This window comes from Anarhichas minor, unplaced genomic scaffold (genome assembly GCF_050575085.1).
Source record: "Anarhichas minor isolate MPS153535 unplaced genomic scaffold, ASM5057508v1 ptg000021l, whole genome shotgun sequence".
In the NCBI taxonomy this organism is placed as follows: Eukaryota; Metazoa; Chordata; class Actinopteri; order Perciformes; family Anarhichadidae; genus Anarhichas; species Anarhichas minor.
Window position 1 is genome coordinate 10,714,678 of NW_027466467.1, and position 13,502 is coordinate 10,728,179.

General features: G+C 39.1%; 1 protein-coding gene across 2 annotated transcripts in view; it reads left to right on the top strand.

The window, feature by feature from the left end:
• The window catches only part of cpne5b (copine Vb), a 90,023-nt gene extending 88,050 nt beyond the window's left edge, over positions 1–1,973 (top strand). For both annotated transcript variants that reach the window (XM_076096312.1, XM_076096311.1), the window contains one exon: positions 484–1,973. In XM_076096312.1, the coding sequence (XP_075952427.1) occupies positions 484–675 (192 nt within the window). In that variant the 3' untranslated portion in view covers positions 676–1,973. The remainder of the gene's footprint in view (positions 1–483) is intronic.
• The last annotated feature ends 11,529 nt before the right edge of the window (positions 1,974–13,502 follow it).

Below are 13,502 nucleotides of genomic sequence, written 5' to 3' on the forward strand. Positions count from 1 at the left end.
CTTGCTTCCAAAACCTATTTGTGTACATTGTCAAAAAGTGTTAAGCTTGAATTTGTGAAGAAAACTTTTTCTCTCATGCGTCCTTCGTGAACGAAGAATTCGCTAAAACCTTACTATTTAGAAATACTTCCACATAAAAAGTACTCGCTCAGACTGTTTATGCAGAAGTGCTTTAGTAGGTTTTAGCAATGATGCATGTGTTTGGGAAGTAGTCAGCATACGACTGATTGGATTATACTGCAGGAGTTTGTTTCTAAACGGATGTTTCGATTTAGTTTTGCTGTTGTTTAACGAGACCCCTATTTAATTCTTCGAGACCTTTCTCCGTTTTTTGATATTTTGTTCTTTGACGCATGAGAGACAAAAATTCCTCTCAAATTTAAGGCAACACAGTGTGAGTAATTGACACACAAATGATAATTTTGGGAAGTTACTCCTGAATATCAACATATTGATATTCCTCTTTCTGCTCTTCTTCCTCAGTTTGTTCCCTTCAGAGATTACATGGACCGGACAGGCAACCACGTGTTAAGCATGGCTCGGCTCGCTAAAGATGTGCTAGCAGAGATCCCGGACCAGTTAATCTCTTACATGAAGAGCAGGGGGATCAAACCCAACCCAGCGCCACCTCCCTACACACCTCCCGGACAGACACACCACCACACACAGATCTGAAGCCCTCGTCTTCGCTTTTCACTGAGTACTGACAGCATGCAGCAGCCACTCAAAGTCCAGCGGGAACTCTCTACCTCCTGTTTTGGTGCAAACAGGAGGTGACGCACTAGGAAATGGGTGTTGAATTTTGTGCCGTATACTCCCAGTGACTGTTGGAGCAGCTTTTTTTGGGGGGGTGTTTCTCTGTGATATATTCATTTGGATGATTTCTCAGAGAGGCTCAAACTTTTAATCCAACACTGAGGCAGTGACTGTTTCACGTCTAATTTGACAGCAGGTTGGTTCAAAAAGGTCATGTTGTGGTTTAAACTTGTGCCTGTCTGTGGTTGTTTCTCTAATTGTATCAGGACGTGTGATCTTTGACCTAAGCCTTGCTCATCAGTATTTGGTGTGGCCTAATGCAGTGATATTTTTTAGTCACCTTTTTCCCTTCTGGAAATTAGTTTTTGTATTTGGGGATTATCTCTATATCTGCTAATGCATCTTATAATTAAGGAGAAATTGCAGGTGTGTAGTTTACGGTTTATTACGTTACCAACTTTAAATCAGGCTTTTCATACCTTAAGGTGTCACCTCCACTCTTCTTTATTAAGTAAATGTTTATAAGAGCATGTTGTATGAGAAGTTAATTCCCCATATCCCATGTATTTATTCTCCAATGTTATTTAGAGTGGCATGGGCATTTAATAGATCTGTTTTGAAGTGGGGCCAATTATTTAAGTTATTGCAAATAAGAAGCACAACTTGTCTCTATACCAAGGACAGTATTATGATGATGCTACCAGGTTGAATCATATTTAATCATTTTGAGTGCTGCCATTCATTGTTTCTGAGGAAAGTGAAAGGATCTCATTCAGTAAGGGTAAACTTCCATCACAAAGGATGATGTTGCACAAGAGGAACATTAACCAATTACTCGTAACCTGTTTTCATGATCCACAAAAAAATGCATTTGTTTGGTAATATTTCGTAAATAAAGTTACCATATAAGTAAAATACAGACCATGAAAGAGGAAAAATAAATAAAGGCCACAAAATACAACAAAATATGTCATAAATACTATTAATAGCTGTAGTCAACCTGGCAAAGCGGGCAACAACCACTAAAAATACACTATTATATACACCACTAAAGCACAATATACACGGACAGTAAGGGTCTTAAGGCAATGGTTGTTACCAAGTCTTGTAGATTGAATTCTCATTTCATACCTTTCCTATGTGTACATGTCACAGATTAATGATATAAATGTGTATTTTATCAAAATATGATTAACTGACACACAGCAAACATAGGGCACAGGTAGCACTCCAATGTAGGAGCACTGCTATGTTTATTGGTTTAGGGCGCACATGTAATTCCTGCCCCAGGTACCAATGGCAGCTTAATCCGGCCCTGATTCGGTTGCAGACACATCACCTCTGCAACTCAAAGATGACCATGTCAGTGGAAATCCGTAAGTCCCCAACGGCCACGCATCAGCAGCCACAAAACCTCCGTCGTCATAGACTTTACACTGTAAATTGGTGTGATCATAGCCAGTGTTCCTCTTACAGCCCAGTCCTTGCGGCAGTGCAAGTCTCTGGTGGGAGACAGTTTACAAGTGGTCTCCAGAGCTTTAGGATTTATGTGCATTACATCTAGCATATGAGTAATTCGCTCATGTGTAAACACATTAACAATCTGTTTATACCACAGGGTAAAGAGGGATCCGTTTGTGCTAATCTTAGTTTGGCTTAATGTATCTTACCATCTGTGACATCAGTTTAGTGTGAAGAAACCAAAACAAACTGGCTTTCAAGTGGCAGATCCAATTTCACCGCATCAGTAACGAAGCTTGTCATTTGTGATGCGTCCTTGCACAATGATGAAACAACAATCCCTGACAGCAATCCCTGTTGCCTTAAACAAATGCAGAGCTCATACTGTAAACATTTGGAAATTGAAGGAATGTGATCCATGATCAGTAAACAAAAGGGTTCATACGGAGGATTATAACAATAACAAGGAAGAGATTGATAAAAGTGCAGAATACTTTGTAACACTCTTTTCTCCCATCATACCTGTCATCTGACAGATCACATAGTATTCCTGCTCAATTTGCACTAACAATGTTTGTTTTGTTTCTCATTGTTCATAGTGACATAGTCTGCTAGCCACATCATTAGCCTTTCTACGTTAGGCTTTGTACTTAAAAAAGGAACAGGACACCCAACTTAAAAATCATGCAGTAGGCAAGGAAAGGCTCAATTTGAAAGCAGCCATACAAATATTACATAAATAAGGGTATTTCCATGGGATGCAGATTCTTCTTTTATTTGCTTTATTGAATGTTTAACCACAATAGCAGTGGAGCTGTGGGGATGCAAATGTTGGACACTTTGGTCTGACAGAAATTTCTCCACAACTATTGTATGGTTTGTCATGAAACTTTAAATGTATCCTAAAGACTGCGGTGACTCCCTGACTTTACCTCTTGTCACTGTGAGCATCTTGATGTTAGCATTTAGCCCAACGCAACGCTTTGTGTATGTGCCGCTTCACAGAGCTGCTAGCATGGCTGTATCTTGTTCATCTTTTTTTTTTTTTGCATCACATGAACATAAACTGCTTCCTAATCTTACTTTTTCCATCTGTGTCAATCTTTCACAGCGGCCATTGTTCTTCTTTTAGTATTATTCCAGTTTCACTTGGTTTTGTTTACTATTCTAACCTTCATGCTCCCTTCATTGCTGTAGAGAGTAAACAAACAATGCTACAATGTGTATAATAGACTGTAAAAGGGGTTGTTTCCTTTTTAACTGACATAGCGAGGCAGAGGCAGAATTCATCTGAGCTAAAATGGTTCTATTCAAAATGTCTAATGTAGCAAACTAAAGGTCTCATGTGAAAGGCATGTCACTGCATCTCATTTAGTCCTGTACTGAAAATCAGCTCAGGTGGAAGGTATGGCTCCCGGGTGGAGGAGAGGAAAATATTTGATGGTGGTCAAAACAGCTATTTGCTTGTCAATCCTTGTTCTTTTCTTAGTTACCAGTGAAAAAATAAGAGTCGACTTCTATTAGATGGAAAGTGTATGAACGGCTGGTTTGCAAAGAGATCCCAACAGCACTTTATCCTCACGAGGAGTGCTCGTTGTATATGTTTGATATATTTTTGGCAATATTACTGTATTGAAGATATTTATTTATCTATTTTTGGAGTTTGTATGACAAGCCATCGCTCCTGTCCATTATGCTGTTACGGTGACCTGTTAACATCCCGATTTATTAGTGTGATGGGTTGACTGCATGTTTTCTTGGGGTACATAAAAGAGTGCCACCGTCTGTATAATAGGAACCAGCCCAACCGGATTACATGCATGTCTGTGCCAAACAAGGCAGTAAGCTCTGTGGACGGTTTGCTATTTCTTCTCTCTTGTGCCTGGTTCTCCAAACATTTCTTGTCTCACAACTGTAGCTTAATTAGCGTGTTACAGTCAAAACTTTTTTATATTAATTTTGTCAAATCCCACAATCTCTCTATTGTTTATACCTCGAGTTTTCTGATTTGCATGATTCCCTACTTTTCTTTAAATGGGTTTTTATTGTACATGATTATTGTCATATGATGGGTTGTGAAATGCTTTGTATTGGATTGCCTTAACTAAAATCAATTAAAAAATGAATACTTTTATAAAAGTTATTGGAGCGTTATACTTTGATTTCAGTGGTCGGTGTTCTAATTTGTTATTTAAAAAGGTAAAAACTTTAAGGCTGCTGGTCGCTCATTAGCTGAGAGTGCCAACTGCTCGAGGGAAACTCCTCAAAGACATTCATGTTCATGTTGTTCATCACTTCACAACATTTACAACACGTGAAAAAGCTACAGGTTCAAAGAGTCTGTACGTATTAGTGTTCTTGTCAGAACACAACATGCTGTCTGGAGCAATGTGACAGGCATGTTGTCGGTTCCATCGTGTATATATATTATTTTTTATCATCAGTTCATTTAAATTTCCATAAAACCATATGGAAGAGGGCTGCAACTAAGGTCCAAACAGGTTTTTTATTTTCTAGTGACTCAATATCATTCAGAAGCTCACTAAACTCTTGTTGATGTTAGATACAAAGTCTTGTATGCTTTGTTCAGAGTTTGTCAAATTGTTCTCCTTTAAACAATTGAAATTTCTCCAAACAAACAAAGGAAACATACAAACGTTAACTGATATCAGCTTTAATGAGCATGAAAATAGGCTTTAGAGGCTAAATCACCATGTAGGAATGTAACATACAAGAAAGTGTTAAATTTACCACCAAAGGCTGTTGCTTGATAAAGTTGGATTTAATCTACATGTTAGTCTCCATCACAATAAAGGGGTAGATAATGAGACAGCAACTGATGTTTAAGTCCAGATAGGTCATTACAATCAGTGTACGATGCTCAAATGGCAGAATGATGTCAGAGTTGTAACCTTTATCCCTCTAAGCTATAATTTGCAAACATCTCCAAATGAAAGGTTATGTTTATGTTTACCATAATCAGTCCTTCTATCAGTAATCTGATTCCAGGTAGATGTACTCTCTTGATGATGCAGTGCACAGTTAGGACCAATGCTTTCATCCTTCAAGGTCCTCAGTATGCATTTATGGATAATATACTACGATGTGTTGAATATTTAGTAAAAGAATAAAGTTAATTCCTATGGTTCACTGAATTAAAAAACTAAAAAAAATCTGTTTAAAAAAAGGTGGGGATTGAAGTTCCTTTATAAAGAGAAAGGCACAATTTTTGAAAATGCAAATATCTTCTTACACTTAATTGCATTGTCTCCCATCGGTCTTCACTTGTCTTTGCAGGTAGTAGATGTACAAAACAAACAATAGCAGTGGACGTAGGGCGACTAAGGGATACAGCAGGTTGCCGGTTGGATTCCCAGCTCTTCTTGCCGCATGTCAACATGTCCTTGAGCAAGACACTGCGGCTGTATGCAACGATAAAGTCATTTTTTTAAGTTTGAAGTTTCCTGCACATTTCTCCCAACCAAGAGTGGGAAGAAACTTTATTTTCCAGCTCACACAGTTTTGCCATCTTAAATTATTCAGTTTGCATTATGTTCTATGCACATATCTTGTCTCAGCAGACTGTGGTGGAAGGGATGACACCTGTCATATAACCGAATAAAACCCCCGCCCCAAAAAAAAAAATACATTCACTTCAGCTGTCTGTAGCCTCACAGCAGCAGAGTATTGGTGCTCTGAACACAGCAGGCGATGTATGCTCCACTAAAAAAACATTATACAGTCATCTCAAAAATGCTCTTTCATTAAACATCCACTCATCTTGTTTCTAAAATGCATGATATTTAACTGGGCTTTCCTAGCCACATTTCAAGTGGAATTTACTGTCTTGAACGAATACATTTGAACACTCTCCAGAGGTGTCTGGAGTATATTTAGTTTGCAGGTCAAGAGGAAATAACAAGGTAGGGAAAAATAATGATTTCCAAAGTTTTTGGGTGGACTGTATTTGTACTTGACAAGTTACTACACCGTATTATTCCCAGGTTGAGAGAATGATTCAGACAGGCTGAAACTAATGGTTAGATAAAACATGATATATTCTCCACTGTCATCCTCCTCAAAGTTATTTTTGTTGTGTAGGAGCCCTTTGCTGCGTTGCTGTTGCAAGTCAAATGCATGCAGTCCGAGTTCATGCACATGCTTGCACAATAAAGTTCTCAAACAACAACCAATGGAACAAACTGGTATGCAACTGCTTTACATTACCAAAAACATCAACTTTTGAAAACATAATACCACCAAATCCCATGTCAAGGACGAAGTCCATATTAACTGTGCTGCATCTGCAAAACACTCACTGCCAATGGTCTTCAACGTGTTACTCCTATATAACATACGTACGGTTATGTTTTCAACTAAAAGACAGCCGGTGGTCACAGACAGGAGCGCTTGTCTGCAGGTCGAAATATTCACAAGCCACAAATTAAATAACATGTTGTATTTTATTAATTTAATCCATGAAAAATATAAATGAAAGTAGCGGGAAAATAATTAATTTCATTCATTTTGTTTTTTAAACAGATTCTTTTTTAAAAGATATAAACGTATCCGGCTATAAAGCAAGGAGAAGCTCGGGTAACAACGCACACAGTTCATTCTCTGCTCAGGTAGCCATTACTCCATTATATCTTTAATATAGCAGCAAACAACTATTTCATATCTAATATTCAGAATGTTAAATATAGCTCCTTTTAAGGTAAATTACATCAGACATTATTGTATCACTACGTCCTTTCTATTGCTCATCTCTTGCTCATCTCATTTTCAGGAGTCACATTCTAAAACTTAAACGTCATTCATCAGATTATTGATTTTAGCTTTAAATTCTGAACCAGGACCTTAAGTATTTGGATCAAGTAGCTCGTAAAACAAAAAGGTGTGCCAAATTTAGTTCACAGTTCTAATTTGAATGTGAGACGTGTATACGGTCAATGTATCAGATTGGACTTGGATTGTGGCCATAGAAAACCAAGAAGATTAGAAATTTCCAATATTAACTGAGGGTCTCACATCCCAAATTGTCATCAAAGCACTTCCTAACATACAATTCCTCTACAAGGTTTTGTACAGCCTCTACTCAAGCCACTGGAGTGTTTCACAGAAATGAACACGTCTATTTTAGTCCACCCACATTCGCTCTGTGCCCTTACTGTGTTGGCTAATGCATGGCATCAAACAACACCTGCGCTTTGGCACAGGACAGCTGGCCTTTAACCTTTCTGCATCAGCTCTGTGGTCATACTCAAGAGCTGCTGGTGTTTCTACAGTCTCCCACAAATGAGATGATGATGCCAGAAGCAGCTGGGATGTTAACAATTATCTGCCCAATGCCAAAAAAAGCAGTTATATGACTTGGCAGTCGCTAGAGTCATCAAATGAGTGGCTAATATCACAGATGTTCAGCTGAATTAAGGACTGAGCATTTGTTCTTTACAGCGGTGAAACGATTCCTCCCCGTCTCTCTTAAGAGTATCTGCACATGCAAAAGCTGACCCCAAAACAGGCAATTCTTCTGGGACACCAAATGAGGATAAGTGGCAACCGGCGGTCCTGACGGAGCTCAATTCTGCATAAATATGAATGCATTATGGCATTCAATGCAACCACAAGACCTCACAGTCTATGCTCCTGTGTTCTTGGCTGTTGCTGCTGAAAACCTATAAGTGTAGTCCCTATGGCTGTAGCCTGCAGGTAGTGGAAGAAACTGTAGATACACTTTTTCTAGGGGAGCTGACTTCACTCTGCGCATTATTAAGTGGGGAGTTCAGGAGTTGCGACTGCTCTCGCAGTAGAGAAGTCCACTGAGGTGATTCACACAGGTGGTAAGCATGTGCAACATTTAAAAACGGGCATCTGGCATGACCTACTTTGAGAGGACCTCGGACTGGAACCACATGCCAGTTGGTACCGGAGTAATAGTTTGTGGAGGTTTTGTATATCACACTTCACAGGGAACTCTAAAACACGACAAAAAAGTTCAACTTTGTGTGTTCAACTTTCCAAAACAATGGATCAGCTGGCAGCCAGATTAACTGGCGACCTTTGTCTGAATGTCTCCGTGTCTACTCATGGTTGCGAAGGATTCAACAGAAAGTTAATTTTAATAACTTTGCCTAAGATTTTATCAAATATTCCTCTCACGTGGTTTGTAGATAGAAACGTAGCTCAAGATGAGAAAGTATTACAATCACCTTTAAATATCAAGCAAAACTAAAAGTTTTGGTTGAAATCTTTATCATTCATGACATTTCTTCTATTTCAGTAAGATGATGCAGCCAACAAATAAGGAAAAATGTTTTAATTTGCCATTTGAAAAGGGCACTCATCCAGACAAAAAGGGCAGTATAGCTTTCGTCCACCAAACCCCCGACACCCACCCATTCAGGCTACTAACTCCATGTGGGACTGAAACATCGTACTACATGTGAGGTGACACAAAGAGGTGACAGTGTCTGTAGATATTCAGCTGGAACACATTATGGTCTTACTCAACAGAAACTCCAACAGAAATAGCCAACATGTTCATATACATTTCCATGTCAGAAAAAGGCAGTAATTATTTTATTTTTTACAAAATTATTTTACAAAAAATTGTTTTTAGTATTTGTTGAAATCACCAGCACCACTGTGAATTAAAAGGCACAAATAATAAGCCATGCAATACACTAATTGGTCAATAGACCACGGTTGACTTTCCATAATTATATGGATGTCTATACTGTGGGATATTTAAGAGGAAAGGATGTGCAAACTGTGTTGAGAAGAGGATAATTATAAGAGCAACAGCAAACAAGTAGGGAAGACAACTAAGTCTATAATCCTTGAGAATTAATTAATGTACTTGAAAGTCTACGTACGTTTCCTCCAGAGGATTAACAAACTAAAATACACAATTAAAAGATGGGGACCGATCTTTACCATCACGGGTAAGTTGTCATGTGGATGTAGCCTCGCTGTCAGTCATAGTCCAATCTGTGCTCAGTAATTCATGAGCTGCACCCTCATCACTACATTGGACTTTGAAACCAAAACAAAAGTTATACTGTATATAAATACATATTTATGCAGGAAATATTTCAGGATTTTAATATTGTCTGAGACAATCCCCAAAAGTGGGACTGGTATTTGTTTCAACACAGAGAATATAGTTCCTTCATCCTTTGACATATTAGACAAGATACCCATCTGAGGCACAAACAATAATAATGAGATAGTAGAGTGCGATTGTGACGATATGTGGTTAGAGGATCTAAATAATTCAGGATGAAAAATTAACATTCTGCTAACTCCATACATAATTATTAGTTCAGTTCAGCCAACACACATGGAAAACAGAGTAGATATTTGCAGTATAGACCCTGACCTCATCATTACCCACAAGAAAACAAGCTCAGCACAGCAGAAACTGGGGAGTGATGAACATAAACCGCATTACATAAAGATCTCAACATTATATGGACTCAACCATGTGTGGGCCAGACACCAGCCGACATGTGTCTGATCCCAACAAAGCACCTCCAACAAGGGGAACACACCATCAAATGAATAAAGATGGGTACATTTAAACCCAGCAATTGATCTGATGTGCAGCAGTAGGCTAAGAACATGTCCTATATGCAGCAGATAATCATTAACTTACAGGAAATGAAACACAAAAATGCAAGAATAAACAGCACACAATCCCTTCTTTGATGTGTTGGCATCTTGGAAATGAGGAAGCCTACTGGTGAGTGTAGCAGCAATGTACAAGAGCTCAGCAGTTAACATTAAGAGTTGTAAAAGCTAACTGGCACATTGACGCACCGATTTTAAGTTGAAATATTAACAACGAGACAGTATACATCCCTAAGGCCCAGATATTAAATATCAACCTTTACCTGCGACCTGGGTTTGCAGAGAGCTAATAGAAAATCCCACAAAACAAAAGGCAACAGGGAAATCAATTCAGCCCATAACTGACAATAGCCAAACGTGAATATTCATACCTCAACATTAGGTTAATGAACAGCGAGGACACGCCACAATGAGGCATCATAATAAATGCGTCAAACAAACAAATAAGCTCGTGCAATACAACACAACATCCAATGCAAGGCAATAGGCATTAGCAGCAGTGTGAGCAGAACTTTGCAGCCAGCCGTCGCCAAGACATCACAAGCAGATCTCAGAGACAGCCAGCAGTCTCACTTCAACAGAGCAGAGCCAATGTGTCCACTCTTGACATGCATAAGAGCATAAACACTAAGCACTTAACTTTGCTGATGTGAAGCAGTGGTCCCAGGTATCTGATCAGAGGTCGGGTCTTTTGGGAACATCAGTCGCGGTCGCAAAGTAAACTCCAGATTATGGCCTCAAGTGAGGCCAAACAAGTCAAACAGCAGTGTCCATCACCTAAATGTTGCTGCTGGTAAAGGTGGAGCTAATTTAAATGACTTAATATAGCCTACTGCTGAGTAGCTTGTGATTTCCCCCTTTTAAGATCAAAAAAAGTAAAATCTTATTTTATCTGGTAATACATCATCTAATTTATTTGTTGTTGATTATATTAATAATCTAAATGAACAACAGACAGTGGCAATTTACACAAAGACATCTATTGTTTTAAAGTAATACATTAGAAATTTAGGAGAGAATGTGAGCCGAAAGCGGACCATTTTCATCATAACGCTCCATAACGAAGGCGTTTCTCCTGACACTGGCATATTTAATCCTGTGAAAGTTTGCTGAAGGTTTGCATGTTTGAAGAGGCTCCAAAATCTGTGTGCTGTGCTAAAACGTTGCAAATAAGCAAACCAAATAACTAAAGCCTGTGTGATCTCCTTTTGGAATGATAGTAAATCTTAAATGGTTTGTTGATAATTGGTTACGCCCATGGGTTCTGTTGGACAGCATCTCTTATCAGTGGATGAATCAGTGGATGAAGTGTGGGTCAACAATGAGCTTTGATGATGCTTATTTCATCTGCGGCCAATTTTCTGTGTTTGTGACATAAAACTGACTTTAGTGTATCAGACAGCACATAAGTGAGTGTGACAGCCCCGCTGATTATCCTGGTGTACGACTCCTAATTTAAGACTTTATTTCTTCCAGATAAGATGGAATTGCAAGAATGGGCAACCCAATTTTCATCTCTTTTTTATCTAACATGTCAGAGGATGGTATTTCATTGTTTTCATCTTCTCTGTCAGTCCTCACAAACAAGGCAGCTGCCAGAGTGCTGCGAAAACAAGACTTCGTCACCAAGATGAGTGTCAGATCTGGTGAGAAGAAACAAAAGAGACCAAAACCGCACAACTCTTCTATAACATAACCTCCCAATTTGGCCTTAGTCCTTGGTGCTGTTGGTTCGAGGGGTTCTGGTTGGATGTAGGCGTCAGTGTAACAAGATGGATGCAGAGTTCTACAGGCGGAGGTGGGTTAATAAAGCGCATACTGATTAGGGATTGTCTCCTTTGTGGACAGAGAGAGAGGAACACAAAATATTGTGAAAATATATAAACTGATAGGAGCATAGAGAGGTGGCAGACCCTAAGACACAACGCTGTTCCCAAAGTAGATGCTAATTTGCCTGGAAAGGGGGAACCCAAAACAAATTGCTATTACCTGCACTGGGATCTAAATTCCGTTTGCTTTCATGCACAACATGTTGCGGAATGACAATAAAATGGCTGCATCCTTATACATGCAGGTGCATGGTTGGTTCAGCTAGAAGACAAGTGACTGCAGGATGGAGATGTACAAATACCTCATTGTGTGCATTTTGTGGTACTGTGGTGTTATGGTGCTGCTTGTCTCTGCATGCCATCCTCCTGATTGATAGGTGTGCACACTAAGCTAATACACATATGCATAAACATCATTGGATATCTGTTATAATTGGAAATGTAAATAATGTAGGTGCTGCGGTAAAAAACAGAATTGTTTCGGTGATCAACTTCAATTTTTTTCAGTCACAGTGTTTGTGTGAGTGCATGGAAACCAGGGTGGGGCAGCACATAGCAAAGAACGTCATGAGTGGGGGAATGTCACCATCTTCTGGAGGTAAAACGCAACAACAGCTAGTGAGTCAGTGTGTTTGACCATCCCTCAGGTTAAAACAGTGGTCAAATCTAAATCAAACTGTTTTACTTTTGATTTATTTTTTAAATGTTTTATTTAAAGTAAGCAACGAAAATAACAATAGCATATGAGAGAAGTCATTAATGCCAGATTTGAATCTGTCTAGAATCTTAAAACAACCAAATAAACCCATACTAAAGTACCTTATTTGAGTTTTTGAGATGAACAAAGACCTATGCTTTGAGCTCAATATTCTTTTCATCAATGCAGTGGTTATCCATCCCCAGGCCTCAGACTGAAGCTTGTCCCTCTGACAGTTATGTATCCTGGTACCACAGGTGTAAATCAGTCTCTGATTTTATGGCAAGAATAAAAAACAGCCCGCTTTATCTCCTGATGTTCTGTAAATACTGAATACTGTATTTAACACATCGTGGGAAAGAGACATGCATGAATAAATATTTGCAGTGTCAGTGGCTTTACAAGCTTTTCATTGTGAGCTCTCAATGTATTTCTGGTTGGGATAACTACCGAATCATACGTTGCTGTGTGTGCTGTATGTTTACTCATCAGAGCTTTGTTATGAAGGTATGTGCTCTCCGGCCATAAAATCATTCAAATTACCTGCCGATCAGGCTTCTTTAATGACCTCCAGAGTTTGTTCGTTTTTTTTCAACCTATGGACCTTCTTTCTGATCCCATAACCGCAGCTGGTGGTTTATCTTAATTATGTTCCATTGTTGTTTGGTTATTGCTTCTTTCCAGGGCGGCACGGTGCTGCAGTGGTTAATAATGTCAGCTCACAACAAGTCCAGTAGTTTGAATGGTTGTCTGGCTCTCTGTGTCCACCCTGTGATAGTCTGGCGACCTGTCCAGGGTGAACCCCGCCTCTTGCCCAATGTCAGCTGAGAGCTCCAGCCCATAAAGGATAAGCGCTTACAGATAATGGATGGATGGATGCTTCTTTCCACGTCATCCAATTTTAATCCAGTTTGGAAAAGGTGGCCGACTATTTCATTTCCTCCATGAGCTGATACTACTTATCACATGCCACAATCAATATATAAACTAGGGTTGAGGTAGGCCAATGTCAGGCAAGGCAGGCACCACCACTATAAAATGCTGCAGCATTAATGCAAGGTCTGTTATTTTCCATTTGTCAATATTGTGATATCTGTCTCTGAGATTTCTGCCTCCAACCCCAA